The 25280-nt window shown below is 49.3% G+C and overlaps 1 protein-coding gene across 1 annotated transcript in view; it reads right to left on the bottom strand.

Annotated features, from left to right (window-relative positions):
• LOC149443072 (uncharacterized) overlaps positions 1 to 25280 on the bottom strand; it is a 43371-nt gene continuing 18091 nt past the window's right edge. Inside the window, exons 2-3 of the mRNA XM_089655931.1 lie at positions 23199 to 24499; positions 1 to 722 (exon numbers count right to left, since the gene is read on the bottom strand). Of these exons, the coding sequence (XP_089512057.1) occupies positions 260 to 722; positions 23199 to 24499 (1764 nt within the window). The 3' untranslated portion in view covers positions 1 to 259. The remainder of the gene's footprint in view (positions 723 to 23198; positions 24500 to 25280) is intronic.

The following is a 25280-nucleotide window of genomic DNA, read 5'->3' as shown; positions in this document are numbered from 1 at the left end:
TCAGCTATGGAGTATATCTGAGGTGTATATCAGGGTGTGCTTCTTCCCCACATCAGAGCTGGGATGTCCAGCAACATTCATCTAGAAGACATTTCCCACACTCAAGGCACTAATATACCTCCAGGGTTGTGTGGGACCCCTGGTGTATGGGAAGACAGGACTTCAGTGAGGAACATTTCCCTCACTCAGGACAGGAAAGCAGCTTCTCCCGTGTGATACCTTTGATGTTTGGAAAGACTGTACTTCTCTGAGAAACATTTCACACACTCAGGATAGAAATACGGCTTCTCCCCGTGTGGCATCTCTGATGTGCAATAAGATTGGACTTGTCTGAAAAACATTTCCCGCACTCAGGACAGGAATATGGCTTCTCCCCTGTGTGAGATCTCTGGTGGGTGTAAAGATGGGACTTCCGTGAAAAACATTTCCGGCACTCAGGACAGGAATACGGTTTCTCCCCCGTGTGAGATCTCTGATGTGCAATAAGATTGGACTTGTCTGAAAAACATTTCCCGCACTCAGGACAGGAATACGGCTTCTCCCCCGTATGAGATCTCTGATGTGTGTAAAGATTGGACTTCCGTGAAAAACATTTCCCGCACTCAGGACAGGAATACGGCTTTTCCCCCGTGTGAGATCTCTGATGTATGTAAAGATCGGACTTCCGTGAAAAACATTTCCCACACTCAGGACAAGAATAGAGCTTCTCCCCCGTGTGAGATGTCTGATGTGTGTAAAGATTAGACTTCTGTGAAAAATATTTCCCGCACTCAGGACAGGAATATGACTTCTCCCCCGTATGAGATCTCTGATGTGTGTAAAGAGTGGACTTCTCTGAAAAACATTTCCCGCACTCAGGACAGGAATATGGCTTCTCCCCTGTGTGAGATCTCTGGTGTGTGTAAAGATGGGACTTCCGTGAAAAACATTTCCGGCACTCGGGACAGGAATACGGTTTCTCCCCCGTGTGAGATCTCTGATGTGTGTAAAGAACGGACTTCCGTGAAAAACATTTCCCGCACTCAGGACAGGAATACGGCTTTTCCCCCGTGTGAGATCTCTGATGTGTGTAAAGATTGGACTTCCGTGAAAAACATTTCCCGCACTCAGGACAGGAGAAGTTCTTCCCTGTTGGAAGGCCAGCCCAATCCCGCACAGTCTGAGGTTCCTCAGGATACGAAGAATCCGATGGTCTATCTACACTGGGTGGTGCCGGATGGACATTGGAGGGAGCCGAGTTTTCTCCTGGACTATACTGTGTGATGTCCTCATCTTCTACTTTCCAGTCTGGAGACAAAGTGAGACAATCCTCGGAGGTTTTCCTCATCTCCCGGCCCTGGACTAAAGTACAAAGACAAAGAGGATTACTAGACAGGAGCTGATTGGTTCCCCCAAACCAGGACTCCACCCCCATCAGGCAGGATGGGGAACATAGCTCAGGAAAGTGACCAGGGGATTACAGGCTGATATCACCCAGTCCCCGCCCTACTCTGGACCAATCAGTGAGCAGTATGGGTGGAGGAATGGATTTAGTGTTCATGACCCACCTGTGCTGATCTCTGTAGGAGTGTCCTCCTCTATAAATATCCCCGTTATTCCATCTTCCTCCATAGACTGCTGATCATCCCTCACATACGCCTCTTCTTCTTCTGCTTTCACCTCAAATTCTGTATCGATTGGATCTCCACTCTAAATCAAGGAAATGAGAGAAAATATAATCTGTAAAATATAAGGTCACATAAAATATCCACACATCATCTCCACAAGTCCATGTTCTAGATTCTCCATCCCACCAACCTTGTAATGGTGAGGGATGGTGTGATCTTCCTGTGTGGAATCCCAGGAATACAGAGGACGGGGACATCTCTCTGGTGGGTTCCCATGACTGGATCCATCTGTAGGAAACACACACACTGACTGAATCCATTGTTTCTATGTGTTTATCAGATGATGGGGGATCTAGGTGGATCCTCCGTACTGCTCTCTCCTTTACAATAAAGTCTCCTCTTACCCGGTGATGTGAGGGGCGGCTGATTGTCCATCATGACGTCCTTGTAGAGATCCTTGTGTCCTTCTAAATACTCCCACTCCTCCATGGAGAAATAGACAGTGACACCCTGACACCTTATAGGAACCTGACACACACAATGATACAGTCACCATCCAGACACATCCCTTGTCTGTTACTGGAGAATGTCCCAGAATTCCCGGCACCGCTCACCTCTCCTGTCAGCAGCTCCATCATCTTCTTGGTGACTTCTAGAATCTTCTGCATGTTGTGTCTCTCAGGGTTTAGGGAGTCATATGGAGGCACTGTGATGGTCATATGATCACCTGACTTCAATCTCTGTATTGAGGAACCAATAGGAATATCATGTTAGAATCCCAGAATCCTCCTCACCTCTCCGGTCAGGTCTGTGTTTTATTAATAGAGATGAGAGTGATGTCATGTGACCTCCCAGAATCCTCCTCACCTCTCCGGTCAGCAGGTAGATGATCTCCAGGGTGAGGTTTAGTATCTTCTCAGTCATGTGACTCCGGTCCTCCTCCATCCTCATTGGTGCCATCATGTGATCTATACAGGTCTCATTGTAGACGGATAACTTTGGGAAATGAAAGTAAGAATGATTATTATTTATTTATTTATTACATGGAGTTTATATAGCGCCAAAGGGTTTGCTCAGCGCTGTACAATAGGGGGGACAATACATGGCACAGTTCAACAAAAACAGACAGCACACGAGGGGTAAGAGGGCCCTACTCTTTCAAGCTTACAATCTAGGAGGGAGGGGGTAATGGTACAGTAGGAAGTGGCTGAGGGGGATGAAGTGGTGGGAGGAATGAGGGAGGATGGCCGTTAGGTGGGGTAGGCTTCCCTGAAGAGATGGGTTTTGAGGGAGCGCCTGAATGTGGGGAGGGAAGGCGACAGTCGGATGGATTGGGGCAGTGAGTTCCAGAGGATAGGGGAGGACCTGGAGAAGTCCTGCAGTCGTGCATGGGAGGAGGAGACCAGGGAGCAGGATATAAGGAGGTCCTGTGAGGAGCGAAGGGTACGGGTAGGGTAGTACTTGGGGATCAGGTTGGTGAGGTAGTCAGGGGCAGTGTTATGAACGGCTTTGTAGGTCAGGATTAGAAGGTTAAATTTGATGCGTTGGGCAATCGGGAGCCAGTGGAGGGAGAGGCAGAGGGGGGTGGCAGAGGTGGAGCGGGTGGTGAGGTGGATGAGTCTGGCCGCTGAGTTCAGGATGGTCTGGAGCGGGGATAGCCTGCACTTGGGTAGGCCGGTGAGGAGGGAGTTGCAGTAGTCAAGGCGTGAGATGATGAGGGAGTGTACAAGAAGTTTGGTGGTGTCTGGGGTGAGGAAGGTACGTATCTTGGCAATGTTGCGGAGATGGAGCCTGCATGTGTTTGTAAGTGATTTGACATGAGGGAGGAAGGAGAGGTTCGAGTCAAGAATGACGCCAAGGACTTTGGCTTGCGGGGCGGGAATGATAGTGGTGTTGGTGGTGGTGATGGATAGGCTGGGGGGGGGGGGGGGGATGTGGGCAGGGGGAAAGATGAGGAGTTTGGTTTTGGAGAGGTTGAGCTTGAGGAAATGTAGCGACATCCAGTCTGAGATGTCGTTTAGGAGGTGAGTGATGCGGGCGGAGATAGTGGGGGTGAGGTGGGGGATGGAGAGGTAGATTTGGGTGTCGTCAGCATAGAGGTGATAATTGAAGCCATGGGAGTGTATGAGTGTGCCCAGGGAGGAGGTGTAGATGGAGAAGAGAAGGGGTCTGAGGACAGAGCCTTGGGGGACCCCAACAGAGAGGGGGAGGGAGGGGGAGGTGGTACCATTGTAGGTGACACTGAAGGAGCATCGGGATAGGTAGGATGAGAACCAAGAGAGAGCAGTATCTCTGATGCCAAGGGAGAGTAGTTTATTAAGGAGGAGGGGGTGGTCGACTGTGTCGAAGGCCGCAGAGAGGTCCAGGAGAAGGAGGACAGAGTAGTCGCCCTTGGCTTTGGCGTTTAGTAGGTCGTTAGTGATTTTGAGGAGGGCGGTTTCGGTGGAGTGTAGGGGACGGAAGCCGGACTGTAATGGGTCAAGGAGGTTATTGTCTGTAAGGTGGGCGCTTAGGCGATCGTAGACTATGCACTCAAGGAGCTAGGAGGTGAGTGGCAGCAGGGAGATGGGTCTGAGGTTGTTGGGGTCCGCGGGATCCAGGGAGGGCTTTTTGAGGAAGGGGGTGATATGTGCGTGCTTTAGGGGGGAGGGGAATGCGCCAGTAGAGAGGGAGAGATTGAAGATGTGGTTAAGGGAGCGGATGAGGGAAGAGCGGGGTGACCGGAGGAGTTGAGAGGGGATAGGGTCCAGGGGGCAGGTAGTGAGGCGGGCTTCTGAGAGGACCTTGACGACTTCCTCAGTAGTGACAGGGCTGAGGGAGTGCAGTGCAGGGGGGGTTACGGTGGGCGGGGCCTTGGGAGAGGTGGAGGGCAGTGCGGTTGTGAGGGCAGAGGAGGGGGGAGAAGAAGGGGTGATGGGGGTGGGGAGGCTAGGTGGGGAGGTATATTGCGAGTTGACAATGTCCTTACGGATAGCGTCAATCTTGTTACAGAAATGGGTGGCAATCTCGTGGGCGGTGAGTGAGGTACTGAGTGGAGGAGGGGGGGGGGAGAGTAGGGAGTTGAAGGTGGAGAAGAGTCGGCGAGGGCAGGAGGAGAGGGTGTTGATTAGGTTAACAAAGTAGGCCTGCTTGGCGGCGTGGAGGGAGGAGGTGTAAGTGAGGAAGGCAGATTTGTAGAGGGAGAATGCATGAGGGGACCTGGTTTTGCGCCACAGTCTCTCCAGTGCGCGACTGCGACGTTTCAGGCGTTTAGTGCTGTCGGTCTGCCAGGGTTGGAGCGGTCTGGGTTTGATGATGCGTGTGGTTAGGGGTGCCAGAGAGTCTAGGGCAGCTGACAGTGAGTCGTTGTACGTGGTGGTGGCTATGTCAGGACATGACAGTGGGAGGATGCTGTCGTGTAGGCGGTCGGCAGCCGAGTGGAGGGGGGCCGGGTTCAGGTTGCGGAGATTGCGGCTGGTGATGGTTTGGCATTTTTTGGGGGGGGGGGAGTTGGGGGAAGGGGAGATGGAGAACGTGATGAGGTGGTGGTCAGAGAGAGGGAAGGGGGTGTTAGAGAACTGGTTGAGGGTACAGAGGTGGGAGAAGACGAGGTCCAGGGTGTTCCCATCGATGTGGGTGGAGGATTGAGTGTGCTGTGTGAGCGCGAAGGAGGAGGTTAGGTGGAGGAATTGGGAAGTGGCCGGGTTGTTGTCGTTGATGGGGATGTTGAAGTCCCCGAGGATGATGGTCGGTAGCTCAGAGGAGAGGAAGAAGGGGAGCCAGGCGGCGAAGTTGTCCAGGAAGTGGGGTATGGACCCAGGAGGTCTGTAGATCACTGCGATCCTTAGGGGGGTGGGTGAGAAGAGTCGGATGCAGTGCGCCTCAAAGGAGGGGAAGGATAGAGAGGGTGGGTTAGGGAGGACCTGGAAGGTGCTCAGCGGTGAAAGGAGCAGGCCGACACCACCACCTCTGCAATCGCTCAGTCTTGGCGAATGGGTCCAGATGAGACCTCCATGGGTGAGTGCGGCAGGGGAAGTGGAGTCGGTGGCCTGTACCCAGGTTTCGGTGACTGCTAGGAGGTTTAGGGAGTGGGAGATGAAGAGGTCGTGGATGGCGGTAAGTTTGTTGCAAACCGAACGAGCATTCAGGAGTGCAACCGAGAGAGGGGGGATAGGTATGGGGAGGAGGGGTACATGTATGAGGTTGAGGGGGTCGCGTCGGCTGGCGTTTGGATGGTATTGGTCACACAATAATAGGATGTGGATGTGAGGGGGGGAATAGGAGGGTTGCTGGACATTGAAGAATTACTGCCCCCATGGGAACACATTTAGTTTTGACTCAGGAATTTACAAATCCTATCTCTTGACTCTCGGGACATGTAGTTCCGGGCGCAGTGCAGGATGTTTTCTTACATTTATCCCTGTTGCAGGCAAGCAGCAGCTAGGCACACTCAGTGTCTGTGACACTTGTTCAGACAGAGCACTTCCCTCCTCCCTCCCCGCATAGACGGGGGAGGAGAGAGATTCTGTTTTGCTCCGCCTCTTCCCGCCCCTCTGCTCTGTGACTGCCCCGTGAGCGGGAAATTTGAAGATCCATCCGGTTGTACAATTGGCGATGTCTGAGCCTGCAGAGAGCAGCCTGGGGGTGAGCGATCTCTGCTCTACCATGGAGCTTTCCCCACCTCCTTCCCTTCTCTCCTTATCTACCTCCCCCCTCCCTGTTCTTCCAGGAGCTTCACACTTCCCTATTCCATGTCCAGTTAGCAGCTGAGCTCTGATGTAAGGGGGGGACTCTGCTGAGCTCTGATGTAAGAGGCGGGGACTCCGCTGAGTTCTGATGTAAATGGGACACTCCGCTGGACACTGACGTAAGGGGGGGGACTCCGCTGGACACTGACGTAAGGGGGGGGACTCCGCTGGACACTGACGTAAGGGGGGGGACTCCGCTGGACACTGACGTAAGGGGGGGGACTCCGCTGGACACTGACGTAAGGGGGGGGACTCCGCTGGACACTGACGTAAGGGGGGGGACTCCGCTGGACACTGACGTAAGGGGGGGGACTCCGCTGGACACTGACGTAAGGGGGGGGACTCCGCTGGACACTGACGTAAGGGGGGGGACTCCGCTGGACACTGACGTAAGGGGGGGGACTCCGCTGGACACTGACGTAAGGGGGGGGACTCCGCTGGACACTGACGTAAGGGGGGGGACTCCGCTGGACACTGACGTAAGGGGGGGGACTCCGCTGGACACTGACGTAAGGGGGGGGACTCCGCTGGACACTGACGTAAGGGGGGGACTCCGCTGGACACTGACGTAAGGGGGGGGGGGGGACTCCGCTGGACACTGACGTAAGGGGGGGGGGGGGGACTCCGCTGGACACTGACGTAAGGGGGGGGGGGGGACCTCCGCTGGACACTGACGTAAGGGGGGGGGGGGACCTCCGCTGGACACTGACGTAAGGGGGGGGGGGGGACCTCCGCTGGACACTGACGTAAGGGGGGGGGGACTCCGCTGGACACTGACGTAAGGGGGGGGGGACTCCGCTGGACACTGACGTAAGGGGGGGGGGACTCCGCTGGACACTGACGTAAGGGGGGGGGGGGACTCCGCTGGACACTGACGTAAGGGGGGGGGGGGGGACTCCGCTGGACACTGACGTAAGGGGGGGGGGGGACTCCGCTGGACACTGACGTAAGGGGGGGGGGGGACTCCGCTGGACACTGACGTAAGGGGGGGGGGGGACTCCGCTGGACACTGACGTAAGGGGGGGGGGGACTCCGCTGGACACTGACGTAAGGGGGGGGGGACTCCGCTGGACACTGACGTAAGGGGGGGGGGACTCCGCTGGACACTGACGTAAGGGGGGGGGACTCCGCTGGACACTGACGTAAGGGGGGGGGACTCCGCTGGACACTGACGTAAGGGGGGGGGACTCCGCTGGACACTGACGTAAGGGGGGGGACTCCGCTGGACACTGACGTAAGGGGGGGGACTCCGCTGGACACTGACGTAAGGGGGGGGGGGGACTCCGCTGGACACTGACGTAAGGGGGGGGGGACTCCGCTGGACACTGACGTAAGGGGGGGGGGGGGGACTCCGCTGGACACTGACGTAAGGGGGGGGGGGGGGACTCCGCTGGACACTGACGTAAGGGGGGGGGACGACTCCGCTGGACACTGACGTAAGGGGGGGGGGGACTCCGCTGGACACTGACGTAAGGGGGGGGGGGGACTCCGCTGGACACTGACGTAAGGGGGGGGGGGGACTCCGCTGGACACTGACGTAAGGGGGGGGGGGGACTCCGCTGGACACTGACGTAAGGGGGGGGGGGGACTCCGCTGGACACTGACGTAAGGGGGGGGGGACTCCGCTGGACACTGACGTAAGGGGGGGGGGGGGGACTCCGCTGGACACTGACGTAAGGGGGGGGGGGACTCCGCTGGACACTGACGTAAGGGGGGGGGGGACTCCGCTGGACACTGACGTAAGGGGGGGGGGGGGGGGGACTCCGCTGGACACTGACGTAAGGGGGGGGGGGGGGGGACTCCGCTGGACACTGACGTAAGGGGGGGGGGGGGGGGACTCCGCTGGACACTGACGTAAGGGGGGGGACTCCGCGGGGGTAAAGATGGGGACTTTGATGCAAGGGGGGACTCTTATGTGAACATGGTGCTCATCCTGACTGCTGCACTCTACAGTTGCAAGAAAAAGTATGTGAACCCCTTGGGATTCCGTGGAGTTTTGCATGAATTGGGCATAAAATGTGCTCTGAACGTCATCTAAGTCACAACAATAGAAGAACACAGTCTGCTGAACATAATACTACACAAACATTAGATGTTGCCATGGTTTAAATGCACATAACATGTAAACATTCACAGTGCAGGGAGGAAAAAGTATGTGAGGCTGTCAGGAATGGACTCACCAATGGCGGTGAGACGCACCTGCCTTGTGGGCTGCAGTACCAAGGCTGGCCAGCGGGTGCTCTCAGCAGCCAGAATCTCACTCCTGCAATCAGGCCATCACCTGAGGCTGATTGCAGGAGGTGTATTTAAGCAGGACCAGGCCTGTGATCAGTGCCTTGGTGTTGTTTCCCATGAGCCCCTGTACCTTGTATCCTGTGTTCCTGTTCTTCTGACTATCTGATTTGTTGCCGACCCTGCCTGATCTTGCCCTCTGCTGACTTCTCCTGCTTGATCCCTGGCTTGTTTGACTACTCTCCTGGACATCCCTAATCTGATCTGAACTCCTGTTACCAACCTCGGCGAGTGACCCGACTACTCTTCTGCCTAGTACCACGCTGACCCGCTGTTACCGACCCGGCCCGTCTGACCACGCTAATTACTCATCCATCCATCCTGCACGGATCCAGCCATCCCTGCTCACACCTTCTGCCTCTTCACATCAGGCTCTCTACCTGCATATACCTCTGGCGGTACCCTCTACCACGAGCAGGTGTACTTGGGCCGTGACCTGGTTCCTGTCTGCTCCAAGTCCATCCCCACCATCAGGGACCCTGGTGAAGTAGCAGACTGGGACTTAGACTCCGCACCCTGGGGAATCCTGTCCTGAGGACTGCTAGAGGTACCACCAGACGGTTGTTAACAGAACCATACGGCCGGCCTGACCATTCCACCTCTCCAGCCCTGACTACGCCTGTGTTCCTGCACATACTAATATTAGTGGAAGGTTGGTGTGTTTACTGTGCGTTTTATATTTGGGTGGCCAATAATAAATTATATTGTTATTATATCATTCCTGAAGCCTGTTACTTCCTTGTGTCAGTCCACACATTTCTGGTCACACCCGGATCCCTGACAGAGGCCCTAGATAATGACTTCTCCCAGAGCTAATTGGAGCCAGGAGTGAGCCAACCTTGACTCCAATCAGTGTGATGATATTGGATGTGTTGCTGACAGCTGTCCTGCCCTTAAAAAACACACCTGTTTTGGGTTTACTGGTTTCAAGAAGCACTGTCTGATGTGAACCATGCCTCACAGAAAAGAGCTCTCAGAAGACCTACCATCAAGAATTGTTGACTTACATGAAGCTGGAAAGGGTTACAAAAGTATCTCCTTGAGCCTTGATGTTCATGTGTCCACGGTAAGACAGACTGTCTACAAATGGAGAAAGTTTAGCACTGTTGCTACTCTCCCTAGGCGTGGTCGTCCTGTAAAAATGACTGCAAGAGTACAGAGCAGAATGCTGCATGAGGTAAAGAAGAATCCCAGAGTGTCAGCTAAAGACCTACAGAAATCTCTGGCACATGCTAACATTTTTGTTGACACATCTACAATACGGAAAACATTAAACAAGAATGGAGTACATGGGAGGACACCACGGAGGAAGCCATTGCTGTCCAAAAAGAATATTGCAGCACGTTTGAAGTTTGCAAAAGAGCACCTGGATGTTCCACAGCACTACTGGCAAAATATACTGTGGACAGATGAAACCAAGATTGAGTTGTTTGGGAAGAACACACAACACTATGTGTGGAGAAAAAAAGGCACAGCACACCAACATCAAAACCTCATCCCCACTGTGAAACATGGTGGAGGGAGCATCATGGTTTGGGGCTGCTTTGCTGCCTCAGGGCCTGGACGGATTGTTGTCATTGATGGGAAAATGAATTCCAGAGTTTATCAAGACATTTTGCAGGAAAACGTACGACCATCTGTCCGCCAACTGAAGCTCCGCAGAGGATGGGTGATGCAACAGGACAATGACCCAAAGCATACAAGTCATTCAACAAAACAATGGCTGCAACAGCACAGAATACGCCTTCTGGAGTGGCCCAGTCAGAGTCCTGACCTCAACCCCATTGAAATGTTTGTGTAGTATTATGTTCAGCAGACTGTGTTCTTCTATTGTTGTGACTTAGATGACGTTCAGAGCACATTTTATGCCCAATTCATGCAAAACTCCACGTAATCCCAAGGGGTTCACATACTTTTTCTTGGAACTGTATATGTTGTGTTTTTGTACTTACTCCTGGCCCCTGCACTCTCTATGTTGTGTTTTGTACTTACTCCTGGCCCCTGCACTCTGTATGTTGTGTTTCTGTACTTACTCCTGGCCCCTGCACTCTATATGTTGTGTTTGTACTTACTCCTGGCCCCTGCACTCTATATGTTGTGTTTGTACTTACTCCTGGCCCCTGCACTCTATATGTTGTGTTTTGTACTTACTCCTGGCCCCTGCACTCTCTATGTTGTGTTTGTACTTACTCCTGGCCCCTGCACTCTATGTTGTGTTTTGTACTTACTCCTGGCCCCTGCACTCTATATGTTGTGTTTTGTACTTACTCCTGGCCCCTGCACTCTATATGTTGTGTGTTTGTACTTACTCCTGGCCCCTGCACTCTATATGTTGTGTGTTTGTACTTACTCCTGGCCCCTGCACTCTATATGTTGTGTGTTTGTACTTACTCCTGGCCCCTGCACTCTATATGTTGTGTTTGTACTTACTCCTGGCCCCTGCACTCTATATGTTGTGTTTTGTACTTACTCCTGGCCCCTGCACTCTATATGTTGTGTTTTGTACTTACTCCTGGCCCCTGCACTCTCTATGTTGTGTTTTGTACTTACTCCTGGCCCCTGCACTCTATATGTTGTGTTTTGTACTTACTCCTGGCCCCTGCACTCTATATGTTGTGTGTTTGTACTTACTCCTGGCCCCTGCACTCTATATGTTGTGTTTGTACTTACTCCTGGCCCCTGCACTCTATATGTTGTGTTTTGTACTTACTCCTGGCCCCTGCACTCTCTATGTTGTGTTTTGTACTTACTCCTGGCCCCTGCACTCTATATGTTGTGTTTTGTACTTACTCCTGGCCCCTGCACTCTATATGTTGTGTTTTGTACTTACTCCTGGCCCCTGCACTCTCTATGTTGTGTTTGTACTTACTCCTGGCCCCTGCACTCTATATGTTGTGTTTTGTACTTACTCCTGGCCCCTGCACTCTATATGTTGTGTTTTGTACTTACTCCTGGCCCCTGCACTCTATATGTTGTGTTTTGTACTTACTCCTGGCCCCTGCACTCTATATGTTGTGTTTTGTACTTACTCCTGGCCCCTGCACTCTATATGTTGTGTTTTGTACTTACTCCTGGCCCCTGCACTCTCTATGTTGTGTTTGTACTTACTCCTGGCCCCTGCACTCTATATGTTGTGTTTTGTACTTACTCCTGGCCCCTGCACTCTATATGTTGTGTTTTGTACTTACTCCTGGCCCCTGCACTCTATATGTTGTGTTTTGTACTTACTCCTGGCCCCTGCACTCTCTATGTTGTGTTTTGTACTTACTCCTGGCCCCTGCACTCTGTATGTTGTGTTTCTGTACTTACTCCTGGCCCCTGCACTCTATATGTTGTGTTTGTACTTACTCCTGGCCCCTGCACTCTCTATGTTGTGTTTGTACTTACTCCTGGCCCCTGCACTCTATATGTTGTGTTTGTACTTACTCCTGGCCCCTGCACTCTCTATGTTGTGTTTTTGTACTTACTCCTGGCCCCTGCACTCTATATGTTGTGTTTGTACTTACTCCTGGCCCCTGCACTCTATATGTTGTGTCTTTGTACTTACTCCTGGCCCCTGCACTCTATATGTTGTGTTTTGTACTTACTCCTGGCCCCTGCACTCTCTATGTTGTGTTTTGTACTTACTCCTGGCCCCTGCACTCTATATGTTGTGTTTGTACTTACTCCTGGCCCCTGCACTCTATATGTTGTGTTTGTACTTAGTCCTGGCCCCTGCACTCTATACATTATGTTGTATGTAGACCTGACTAAGATGTTCATTGTCCCAACAGTTGCTGGTTGGAATGAAATTCTTCTTTAAGGTCGGCTCATTAAGGCAGTCCATACATTACTCATATTGTTCATCCAATCAGTGGGCTGAACAGAAAACAAAATCATCCAATCCTGGAGGACACTGGAGCTTGATTTGTCTGCTCAGCATGTGCTTGTACTGAGCACCCAAGTGCTCCCATGTGCATCAACCTTCATATTCTCCACCCTGGCAAAGTCATTTCATGCTTTATAGGGACATCCAGCCATTGACAGTCCTTAGTGATAAAACGTCTCATTCAGGAATAGTAGAACAATAAACACCGGATTTATATATGGTTTGGGTTCCATTATTATTTTTATCAGGACAAGTAGATTGTCATGAGGGACAAGTAGTTTGGGACCCCGATTTAGTCCCTTGGATAAATAGTTTTTTGCTAAATTTCCACATCGCTGGGACTGCTTAACATTTAGTACATTTTCAAGGTCCTGGGTCCTGGGCTTGCTGGATCAGAAATCCCCTTTTCTCTGTTGGGTTTGTTTGGTCTCTGAACTGGTTTTGATGAGTTTTAGATCTGCAGACAAGGAATGATAAATACGATCCTTCCTATGACTTGTTTGCTCTGAGGCAGTGCTGTGAGGTCAATGTCGGCTCATCATGAGGTCCAGGAAGGGGAACTTGATGACTTTTGATTGGAGTTGCTGGATAATCAGGATAATTGCCCGATATCCAGCTGCAAGGCCCCAATCTCCGGCAGCCTGCTGCCTGACAGGAGTGATGTCACTGTCACTCTCTGCAGGAAGAGAAGGGATTGGATTGGATAGCAGGAGAATGCTGCTGGTGGAGCAGAGAGAGCTTTGGGGAGGAGTCTGTTCTCCTCCCTCCAATGGCAGCTCAGTGTGGGTAGGAGGGTGGACAACAGGGGGAAGACCTTTGGTTGCCAAATATACTGTAATATCCAGGACATTGTACAGAGTGGTGGTGGGTTCCTGGTGTGCTGAATTCCAGCACCGGGCACTGCCAGAGCCTGTGTCATGGGAACGTATGGGACTGTCTCCGGAAGATGTATAGCACTGACCCCTGACTACCTGTTAGTCTATGCTGAGCATACAGACCTCCTTTAGAAACAAGTGCCCACCAAGGGGTGAAGAACTGTCCATTCCACTTGGACAATATTATTTGACCGGTGAGATGGTAAGAAGGTGAAGGTTGCCTTCTTTTCTTGGCTGGAGTTCTGTAAGGAGGTCTGAAAGTAAGTTCAGGTAGGAGGACCATCATAGACCAACAGCCCCCCTCCCTACCTCAGCGATTCCCTGAGCCATAGTACCTCCTCTTCTCTCAGAGATCTCCTATCAAGGACCCAAAGTCCTTCAGCTACTCTACCCCCTCAGAGAACTTGGGATCCACTACCCTCCAATGGGCCCCAAAGTCCTCCATCCTCTGTACCCCAAAAGAGACCCCTCAGCTCCCCTTCATCCATGAGGACCATATTACTAGAATTTATCTTCACAATGAGGAGAATGTTCCGGCCTGGAAGTGGGGGAATGTTCTGCCCCTGAAGGGGTTAATCTGGGTTCCCACACTATATATGTGTATCATCATCGTCTGGAGATAAAAGATGTCACAGTGACTATGGAGGAAGAGGACAGACATGACTATGGAGGAAGAGGATGGACATGACGGGGGGTTACTGGGTGTAAATAGGAAATAACAGCTTATTACCTCCTCTGTTGCCACTTTCACCAACGTCTCCTTGCTGGTTTCTACCATATGGAACTTCCTGTCTTTATTCCAGATGACTTCCTGTCTTTACCCAACATCACTTCCTGTTTGTACCTGACATCATTTCCTTTCTGTATTCCATATAGACCTTCTGTTTGGGTATAAGTGAGATCACCTCCTTGTGGATTTCAGAGGAACTGCAGAAACATAAAAATATCTACCTTACAGGGCTACCAGGGAAGTTCAAAAATAATAAATAATAATAATAAATAGTTCTTATGTTTAATAAAGATATTTTATTACATATAAAAAAAGTCTTAAAAACACAGAACACAAAAACCAAATGTATAGTTAATAAAACAGATACCACCAAAACTGATCCTTTTGTTGAAGAAAATGCAAAAATACATCCTAAAGCATAAGAATATATATCAATCCACTCATAATGAAGATGTTAGACATAAATTACAAAGATGTAATAAACTGGGCCATCCACTTCATCCATAAAGACATTGTGATTGAAGATCTTCTAGATCACATAGAAGGAGGACTCATCCATGATTTCATACATTTGTTTGGAAGGATAGAACAATCCTCAGAAGGGAACATGTAGGATGACAGGAAAGGCTCCTGACTGGTGAGATCCTCCAAACATAATGATGACATCCATGAACTGGAGCGAGCTCGTTGGGGTGATAAAGCCAATCTGGAAACACTGTGTAGACGTTCTCCAAGAACTCAGCACACTCCAGGTGTGGAGAAAGTCTCCAGGTGGGTTTAGCCTGTCATTTATCATAGGTAGAAATGTCCACACATGGACTTCCACAGAGACCCCCGAGACTACATATAGAACTTGGAGGTACCTGTAACATGGAACAGGATTTGGTGTTGCTGGAAGACTGGTCAGATCAGTGGAAATTGCAGTTCAATGTTTCTGAATCGTGGGCTGGGGATGGGTAGCGGGTACAAAGCTCCCTGGGATGGGCACACTTTCAGGGACAGATACCAGTCCAGTGATGTGGTGTCACACAGTGCAGTGTTTATTGGTGCTGATTACAGGTGCTGTACAATGTTCCACAAAGTAACGGCAGAAACCTCAAAACCAAAATCCTAGTCGTGTCCCGGCACTAACTACACAAACACGATTCCTGACTATCAGGGTACTGGGGCAGTGGCCATTCTTTGTTCTGTTGAATTGTTGGGGAGGAGACACACTGGATATCTTAGCTGCCATTGTGCTATACGCTGGGTGTCCGGTGCGCTCCGGTACCTTTAACCACCTCCTGTCCGGCCGTTGTATATAAACGGCCAGACAGTGGCAGTGCAGGGGTGGGTGGCCATTTATAAATGGCCTCCCTGCCCCCTGCTTGTGTGCGCTCCCTGGGAGCATGCAGCACCACAATCCAGTGCCCGCTGTGTCCTCCAGACGCATTGGAGCACCGTTCATCGTACGGGACCTCTGTGCGAGGTCATGATCATGTGATCACTGATTGGCCAATCAGTGATCACATGTCACTTCTGACATCATTGCTTACTACGGGTGAAATCTGTAAATGATCACAGAGGTGACATGGTACAGGGCTATTCACAACAGCCTTGTACTATGTGACAAGCTGTGACCAATCACAGCTCACACAGTATTTCTCAATGGCTGCAAGAGAAATTATTCCTCTTTATGGGTGTAAAAGCAATCAGTGTAAAAAATAATTTAAAAAATCTTCATCACCCCCCACAAGTAGTACAGTGTCACCATGGTGACAGTATGTTAAAAAAATAAAATAAATAATAATATAAAAAAATAAAATAAAAATGTTAAAATATTTTTTAAAAATTATAATTTTTGGTTATAAACTAATTTCAGTTATTTTTTGTTTTACTAAAAAGATAATGGAATACATTTTGGCCAAGATGTATGATGAAACACTTTTTTTCAAAATTTTTGGACTTTTGCATTTATAAAGCAAAAAAAATAAAAATCCTAGTGCTGAATAGATACCACCAAAATAAAGTTTTATCTGTCTCAAAAAATGCTAAAAAAATCATATGGGTACAGTGTTGCATGACCGCACAATTGTCATTCAAAGTGTGACAGCGCTGAAAGCTGAAAATTGGCCTGGGCAGGAAGGGGGTGAAAGTGTCTGAACTTGGAGTGGTTAAAGAGGGGTGGGTTCCCACAGGTCCACCTGCCCCTGGTCTATCCATTAAATACATGTGCCTTGTAACAGAACCGGTACCCGACCACTCTTGGGTATATTCCGTTATACCGCAGCTTCCCCTGTCCGAACACCATCCACGGACCACACCCTTGAAATCCCTCAGGAAAAAGACAGCACCCAGCTCTTCTTAATACAGAAAGCCAACAACTTTTATTGTACACAAACAACATGTTTTATACAGAGGGCGGGGAAAGACAACCAGGGACAGGAAACACATCATCAGCCCACCCTATCAGTGGGAAGGGCTACAGTATAGGCAGGAAACACCTCGTCACCCCTCCCCATCCAACCAAGACACAGAACAATGGGATGCAGCCATGCGGCAAAGGACATTGACCAACCCCCACACCAATACACAAACAGTACATCCCATAATAGTTGGCTGGACAGGAAGACACAGCACAATGGGGGGTAGCACATGGCAAACAGACAATGGACAGCCATGTGGCCGAGAACAAAGGAACACACACTATACACAAGACTCAGACATTCACATACACACCCTGTACCCCTTAACAGGCACAGGTTGCCTTAAACATAATGGGAATTTGGGAAGATGATACAGAGGTCCCCCCACCCCCAAAAGTCACTCCCATCACATGCCTCTACTATGGGGGTTCAATTAGTTTGTAGAGTTAGGACTACAGAATATCGGGGTGCCGTGACGAGTCTCTGTAGCTTACAATGTGTTTGCAAATGTGTGCTAACTAACCAGTTTTTAACGCATACTGTTAGACGGGGTAATTTGGTTTGTTTGCAGGATGGCTGGTAAGTTGAGCCGGGAACTTTTCTCTTTTGTTGTGTGACATGCGTTGCCCGTTCAAGTGCTCCTTGCTGTGAAGGCCAGTTATAGACTGGGGCAGTGGCCATTTCTTGTCCTATCAGGGTGAGCAAGCCTAGTGCTTGTCAGTCTCCAAAGATGCAGTTTTACAGCTTCCACCAACCTTCCATCTCTCCCAGACACGACTTGTCTGTTCCCAGGTATGAGAGCTCTGACTGCATGTTTCTGGTGAGTATAAATTACACCCGGGAGGCGTGAAACCTGAGCTGGACCAAGGATCAGAGATCCCTAGAAGTGTATGAGAGGAGCCTGCGAGATGTGTGAACCCAGAAGAGGATTTTCCCAGCTCCCTCTGAGACACTCTGCTACATATCCCCCTTGTTTCATCCCCAGGGTTGGCACAGCTGTGGCCCAACAGGAGTGAACCCGGGACCTGGCATCTACATTTCCCATCTTAGCCCCTGGTCTGTGTTTTACCATGAAGGAATAATCTTGAGGAGCCAAAAACCACCAGTTCACCCGTCTATTTGTCTCCTTCTTTTGGGCCATCCATTGAGGGGATCATGGTCAGCTATCAGGTCAAACTCACCCTAACAAATAGTATCTTAGAGCATCCAAGGACCACTTTATGGCTGAACATTTCTTGTCAATTACTGCACATTTCTTTCCATGTTCATTACGATACATCAGATGCATCCATTTAAACCACATAAATCCTTGGAAAAATCAGGGATGTACAGTACTGGGTGTGCACAAGGGGGCCCTCTTCAGGACTTGGGAAGACTCTTCTGCCACTGGGTACCATTTTACCATTACCAAGTCTTTCCCTTTTGTAAGGTCAGCCAGTAGAGCTGATAGAGTTGCTAAATTTTGGACAGACCTCCTATAGTACCCCGCAATACCAAGGAAGGTTCAGATATGCTTTTTGTTTGCAGGACATGGCCATTCTTGGATGGCTTCTATTTTGTTTTATGACTCCTTGTCCAATAGTGTAGTCCAAATATACAGCATTTGCCAAAAAACCTTCCTTGAAGAGAGAATCCAAGACCACCTGGACAAGGGGCAAGTGAGATTCCCATTCAGTGCTATGTATCACTATGTCATCCAGATAGACTGCTGCATACTGTTGAGGAGGTCCTAGGGTCCTGTCCATAGCCCTCTGAAGTGTTTCCGGGGCATTTTGTAAACCAAAAGGCATTTCTTTATATTATATGAACCCTGAGGGGGTCACAAATGCAATCTTTTCACTGGCACTTTCAGTCAGGAGGATTTGCCAGTATGCTTTTGTCAAGTCCATAGTGGTCATGAAACGGGCCTTCCCAAGCCTGTCCCTGATCTCATCTACCCTGAGGATAGGGTACGTGGTAAATTGTGTCACTGAATTAATCTTTCTGAAGTCATTACAGAACCTCAAAGTACCGTCTGGTTTTGGGACTAAAATGATAGGACTAGACCAGTCACTATTAGACCCCTCAATGATGTCTAGCTCCAGCATCCTCTTGACTTTGTCACTGATGTCCTTTCTCCTGGCTTCAGGAGTCGGTATGGTTTGAGTTTGTCACGGTCCCCAGGTTCAATAATAATATCATCCTAAACCACTGAAGTCATACCAGGTAACTCTGAAAATGTGTCTCTGCTCCTTATCAGGAACTCTCTAGCTCCCTGCTTTTGGAATGAGACAGTCTGTCTGGAATTGTGACTTCAGGGACTAGAGGGACTCAGTACTCCCAGGAGTTCCAGGGGCAGACCCCACAGTCAGTGCCACCCTATCCTTCCAGGGGCTTACAGGTGTACATGGTATATCTGCTCAGGCTTTCTATTATCCGATTGATATACTTTGTAATTCCCCAACTCTTTTAACCACTTCAAAGGAGCCTTTTACTTAGCCAGGAACTGGCTTTCAACAGTGGGGACCAACACCAGGACCCGGTCACCAGATGAGAAAACCCCATTGTATATTCTTTGTTGGGCTTCCTGGGTGTGAACTTCGTGTTCTTCTACAATTCTTCATGAACTTCTCGCTGTAATCCTGTCCTGCATATGAGCGATACGCTCAATGACACCTTTGTGGGGTGTCTGCTCCCCCTCCCAGGTTTCCTTGGCTATGTCTAGGAGCTCCTGAGGATGATTCCCATAGAGTAACTCGAATGGAGAGTGCCCCTTAGAGGACTGGGGAAGCTCCACCAGGCCATCAGTATGAGGGGGTGTCAGGGATAAAAACACATGACTACAGCGACTAGATAACCGAGGCGTGCACATGTGTGACTGGGGTACAGAGAGAATGAGGGGGACTCTGAGCATATAAGGCTAGCCATGATACAATTTCGCAGCCCGCACTACCTCTGGTCACCACTAGAGGGAGACTCTCCTATCCAGCTGGCTGACCACACACAGGCAGATACAAATCTTACATACAATCTTGTGCACTCTAAGGGTTGGGGAGCAGTCTAGCAATCACACACCCTTCCAGGATTCCTCCATCTATCCTACAAGCTAGAACCCCGATGTTAATCACTCTTCCACTGTTCACACCCCCCCACACCAGACACACCACAAATGGTAGCCTGCCACCACCCAACAGTTTGTCCGCAGACTGATCTTCTGGGCCACCACACACACACAGATCTCCATCTGGCAGATCTGCTACTTTACAATCTCCATGCAATCTGCCAACACGCAGTGCAATTGCATACACATTGGCAATGAACTTAGACCAAAAGTGGGAGATTTATGCACACCCCCAGATTTATATGGCACATGTACTGGCGGTCCAATCAGAACCCTCCAGCCCAGCAGTGCACACCCCCAGATTAATATGACACACGTACTGGTGGTCCAATCAGAACCCTCCAGGGCCCAGCAGTGCACACCCCCAGATTAATATGACACATGTACTGGTGGTCCAATCAGAACCCTCCAGGCCCCAGCAGTGCACACCCCCAGATTAATATGACACGTGTACTGGTGGTCCAATCAGAACCCTCCAGGCCCCAGCAGTACACACCCCCAGATTAATACAACACATGTACTGGTGGACCAATCAGAACCCTCCAGGCCCCAGCAGTGCCCCCAGCCCTGAATTCTCTCCAGTGAAATCTCCTCTCATCAATTACTAGCCGGATTCTCTCTATTACCTCCTGTATGTACAAAACTCCCCCAAATCTCTCCCCTCCTCACCATCCACTAGAAATTGGAGGAATTGTTTCTTCTTCCTGAAATCCAGACCTAGAGAGGAATAGAAAAGAACCAACAAACCCCACAAAGTCTTTTTATAGAGATTTATTCCATCAAATCCAAACTATTCTACACATATTTATTCCATGGAATATGAAGAGATTTTTCTATCAATAATCCCATCAAATCTGCGTGTTTATTGGACTTTATTCCCAGCAATAATCAATCAGGAATCCATGCCAGCAATCATCAGATCAATAGGAATGTTTCCAATATCCAGTGATCACGGTTTGATCCTCCAACATAACCAGTGCACAGAATGATAAATCTATCCCATGAAATGGATCTTATTGATTGGTTGATGTCATTGATTGATCTATTGATTCCCTTCTATGATAGAATAGATTGATTTCTCCATGTATTGATCATCCTCTCCATATATCTCTTCACCTTGTGTAACATCATACAAATCCTGAATGCTATAAATCTCAGTCCTGTCCATGAATTGTATGTGACTCGGGTCTTTATAATACCATATACTGGACTGTTACTTCATTCCCTATTTTATATCGTCTTCTTACACCTGTCCTGATGAAGTGACACTTTGAAGCCATGAAACGCGTTGATGGTGTATTTTACATTCACTTGTCCAGTAAACTCCGACCTTCTGAAGAAAACATTTCAGAGTTTCCTCCTTTACTATGGGCTCCTCTGCTGACCTCACCCTCATTTTTTCTTGGGGTGAAAGTTCTCCACCGGGATCCAAATCCTGCTTAGTATATGATGATCTGGAATCACAGCTCTCTGCCCTGCCCCCCCCCCCCCCCACACTCACTGGGCTGTGGAGGGGGAGGGTGCGGCTGGTCCAGACTCTGATGTCGGGATCTTTCCCCAGACTGGACCGGCCGAGTGACGTCAGCTGACAGCGGGCTTCACCTGAAAACGGGTCACAGGAGTTCAGAATGAACTGCACTCCTCTGATCCACAGGAGAAGTACAGACAAAAGAGCTTTGCCTGAACTTCTCCTTCAAAGAATATGTTCCTCCAACATGTCCTATTCCTGATCTGTGCCGGCTGTCCCATGTCCTGGTATGAAGACGTCTCCTCTTCTCTCTGTATTATTTCCTTTGTGTGAGATCCCCGGAGATCCTGCCAGTCCCTCTGATTCCCAATTAAAACTGACCACACTAGGCATGAGAGCTCAGCGTGGTCAGTTTTGTAGCTTTGCTGGGAGCTCAGTCTGCTCTCCTCCAATCATCAGACTTGTCTTGACATCTCCCCTCCCTGCACAGCCATTCACTGGGAAGACCAGTGAACTGAAGACAAGTGATCACATGAACAGTAGTAAGGAGAATGTCACTTCCTGATATCATTGCTTACTACTAGTGAAATCTGTGAGTGATCACCGAGGTCACATGGTACAGGGCTATTCCCAACAGACTTGTTCCATGTGACAAGCTGTGACCAATCACAGCTCTCACAGTATTTCTTAATGGCTGCAGGAATGCAGCTGGAGAGAAGGAGAAATTATTGCTTTTACAGCCTTTATGGGTGTAAAAAACATAATAATATAAAAAAATAAAAATGTAATTTTTTTAAAAAAAATTATAATTTTTGGTTATAAACTAATTTGGTTTTTTTTTTTACTAAAAAGATATCTGAATACATTTTGGCCACAATTTATGAAGAAAGATTATTTATTTGCAATATTTTATAAGGGAAACACTTTTTTTACAAACTTTTTGGACATTTTCATTTATATAGCAAAAAAAAATAAAAATTCCAGCAGTGAATAAATACCACCAAAATAAAGTTTTATGGGTCTCAGAGTGCGGGAGTGTGACCTCAGGGTGTGGGAGTGTGACCTCAGGGTGCGGGAGTGTGACCTCAGAGTGCGGGAGTGTGACCTTAGGGTGCGAGAGTGTGACCTCAGAGTGCGGGAGTGTGACCTCAGGGTGCGGGAGTGTGACCTCAGGGTGTGGGAGTGTGACCTCAGGGTGCGGGAGTGTGACCTTAGGGTGCGAGAGTGTGACCTCAGAGTGCGGGAGAGTGACCTCAGAGTGCGGGAGTGTGACCTCAGGGTGCGGGAGTGTGACCTCAGAGTGCGGGAGTGTGACCTTAGGGTGCGGGAGTGTGACCTCAGAGTGCGGGAGTGTGACCTTAGGGTGCGGGAGTGTGACCTCAGGGTGCGGGAGTGTGACCTCAGAGTGCGGGAGTGTGACCTTAGGGTGCGGGAGTGTGACCTCAGAGTGCGGGAGTGTGACCTTAGGGTGCGGGAGTGTGACCTCACAGTGCGGGAGTTTGACCTCCGAGTGCGGGAGTGTGACCTCAAGTAACACAGTGATTTCCTATGATCGCCGGCTCCATCTAGTGGCCACAATGAGGTGATTTTTCTGAAATCTCTCCATCAGTAAAACTAGCCCAATATGATATTATGGCCACTAGATGGAGCCAATGATCATAAGAAATAAAATACGGCCAAAACTCCTCCCAGCTGGAGAAAGCCGGTCACATCCGTTCAACATTGTTCTCCATAGACCTCCAAGTGTTGGTGAAATCTCCCACCACAAAATATACTCAGTCAATCACAGGGCAGGACTCCATTTTTATTCTTCTCCTGCCATCAATGGTCAACCCGATCCTACACTTCATCCATGTCTTTGGGGACCTCTGATCTCCTTATGAACTGTTTCTTCCATGATGAAGATCAGCCATGGAGTATATCTGAGGTGTATATCAGGGTGTGCTTCTTCCCCACATGAGAGCTGGGATGTCCAGCAACATTCATCTAGAAGACATTTCCCGCACTCAAGGCACTAATACACCTCCAGGGTTGTGTGGGACCCCTGATGTACAGGAAGACAGGACTTCAGTGAGGAACATTTCCCTCACTCAGGACAGAAAAGTGGCTTCTCCCCCGTGTGAGATCTCTGATGTTTGTGCAGACTGGACTTCTCTGAAAAACATTTCCCACACTCAGGACAGGAAAACGGCTTCTCCCCCGTGTGAGATCTTTGATGTCTGACAAGTTTTGATTTTTCTATTAAACATTTCCCACACTCAGAACAAGAATACAGCTTCTCCCCAGTGTGAGATCTCTGATGTGTGTAAAGATTTGATGACTTTGAAAAACATTTCCCACACTCAGGACAGGAATACGGCTTCTCCCCTGTGTGAAATCTTTGATGTTTGTGTAGAATGGACTTCTCTGAAAAACATTTCCCACACTCAGGACAGGAATATGGCTTCTCCCCTGTGTGAGTTCTCTGATGTTTGTACAAACTGGAATGCTCTGAAAAACATTTCCCGCACTCAGGACAGGAATATGGCTTCTCCCCTGTGTGAGATCTCTTATGTTTGTGCAGACTGGAATTCTGTGAAAAACATTTCCCGCACTCAGGACAAGAATATGGCTTCTCCCCCGTGTGAGATCTCTGATGTGTGTAAAGACTGTACTTCTCTGAAAAACATTTCCCGCACTCAGGGCAGGAATATGGCTTCTCTCCCGTGTGAGATCTCTGATGTCTGAAAAGATGGAACTTTGATAAATAACATTTCCCACACTCAGGGCAGGAAAACGGCTTCTCCCCCGTGTGAGATCTCTGATGTGCGTGAAGACTAGCTTTGTCTAAAAAACATTTTCCACACTCAGGACAGGAATACGGCTTCTCACCTGTGTGACATCTTCGATGTGTGTAAAGATTTGACTTACTAGAAAAAGATTTCCCGCACTCAGGACAGGAATACGGCTTTTCCCCCGTATGAGATCTCTGATGTCTGTAAAGATTGGACATCACTGAAAAACATTTCCCGCACTCAGGACAGGAATGTGGCTTCTCTCCCGTGTGAGATCTTTTATGCACATTAAGATAGGATTTAGAACGGAACCTCTTCCCGCACTCAGTACAGGAGAAGTTCTTCTCTGTTGGAAGGCCGGCCCGCTCCTGCACAGTCTGAGGATCCTCAGGATACGAGGAATCCGATGGTCCATCTACACTGGGTGGTGCCAGATGGACATTGGAGGGAGCCGGGTTTTCTCCTGGACTATACTGTGTGATGTCCTCATCTTCTACTTTCCAGTCTGGAGACAAAGCGAGACAATCCTCGGAGGTTTTCCTCATCTCCCGGCCATGGACTAAAATACAAAGACAAAAAGGATTACTAGACAGGAGCTGATTGGTTCCCCCAAACCAGGACTCCGCCCACATCAGGCAGCTTGGTCTCTGAAGAGCTTACAATTCCACCCTCAAGGGAACTAGGAAATGGCTCCTCTGATCTCCTACCAGGTCATTTCTTTATTCATGGACCTTAGTCAGAGAGTGAGGAAACAACCAGAACTGTCTTTTCTAGGAGGGACAGTGATGAGGGGATTATAGGACGAGGGTCCCCACCCCCTCTATCACTCATCGCCATCTTCCCAACACAAGAAGTACTGCACTTCCTTATTTAGTCCATGATTTAGTCATGAAGAACAGCGGGGCTGAGCCCCACCAGAGGTCAGAGAGTGAGGATGGGGGGAGAACAGCCAAGATGAAGACTGGACTGATCCTGAAGACCACCATCATTGGGGTATTGACTCCTCCCTCATTATCACTTTCTGTTTAAGGGTCCAAAGTTGGAGGATGTTATCACATTATTATCACCATGTAAAAGTCTGTGCTCCAATCACATCATCCGATATAAAATGTCCAGCTGGGAGGAAATGGGGGAACAAAAGAGAATCTATATTATGTGTATATATAGCAGTGGGGGGAGGGGGGAGAGAAGTCAGGAGTATATAATGTACAACATAGAGTATATAGTGCAGGGGTCAGGAGTATGTAATGTACAACATAGAGTATATAGTGCAGGGGTCAGGAGTATGTAATGTACAACATAGAGTATATAGTGCAGGGTCAGGAGTATGTAATGTACAACATAGAGTATATAGTGCAGGGGTCAGCAGTATGTAATGTACAACATGGAGTATATAGTGCAGGGGTCAGGAGTATGGAATGTACAACATAGAGT

This window comes from Staurois parvus, unplaced genomic scaffold (genome assembly GCF_062004578.1).
Source record: "Staurois parvus isolate SC_StPar_1 unplaced genomic scaffold, SC_StPar_1.0 ptg000877l, whole genome shotgun sequence".
In the NCBI taxonomy this organism is placed as follows: Eukaryota; Metazoa; Chordata; class Amphibia; order Anura; family Ranidae; genus Staurois; species Staurois parvus.
The sequence above is the reverse complement of the archived record's forward strand: the minus strand, read 5'-3'. Positions and strand labels throughout refer to the sequence as shown.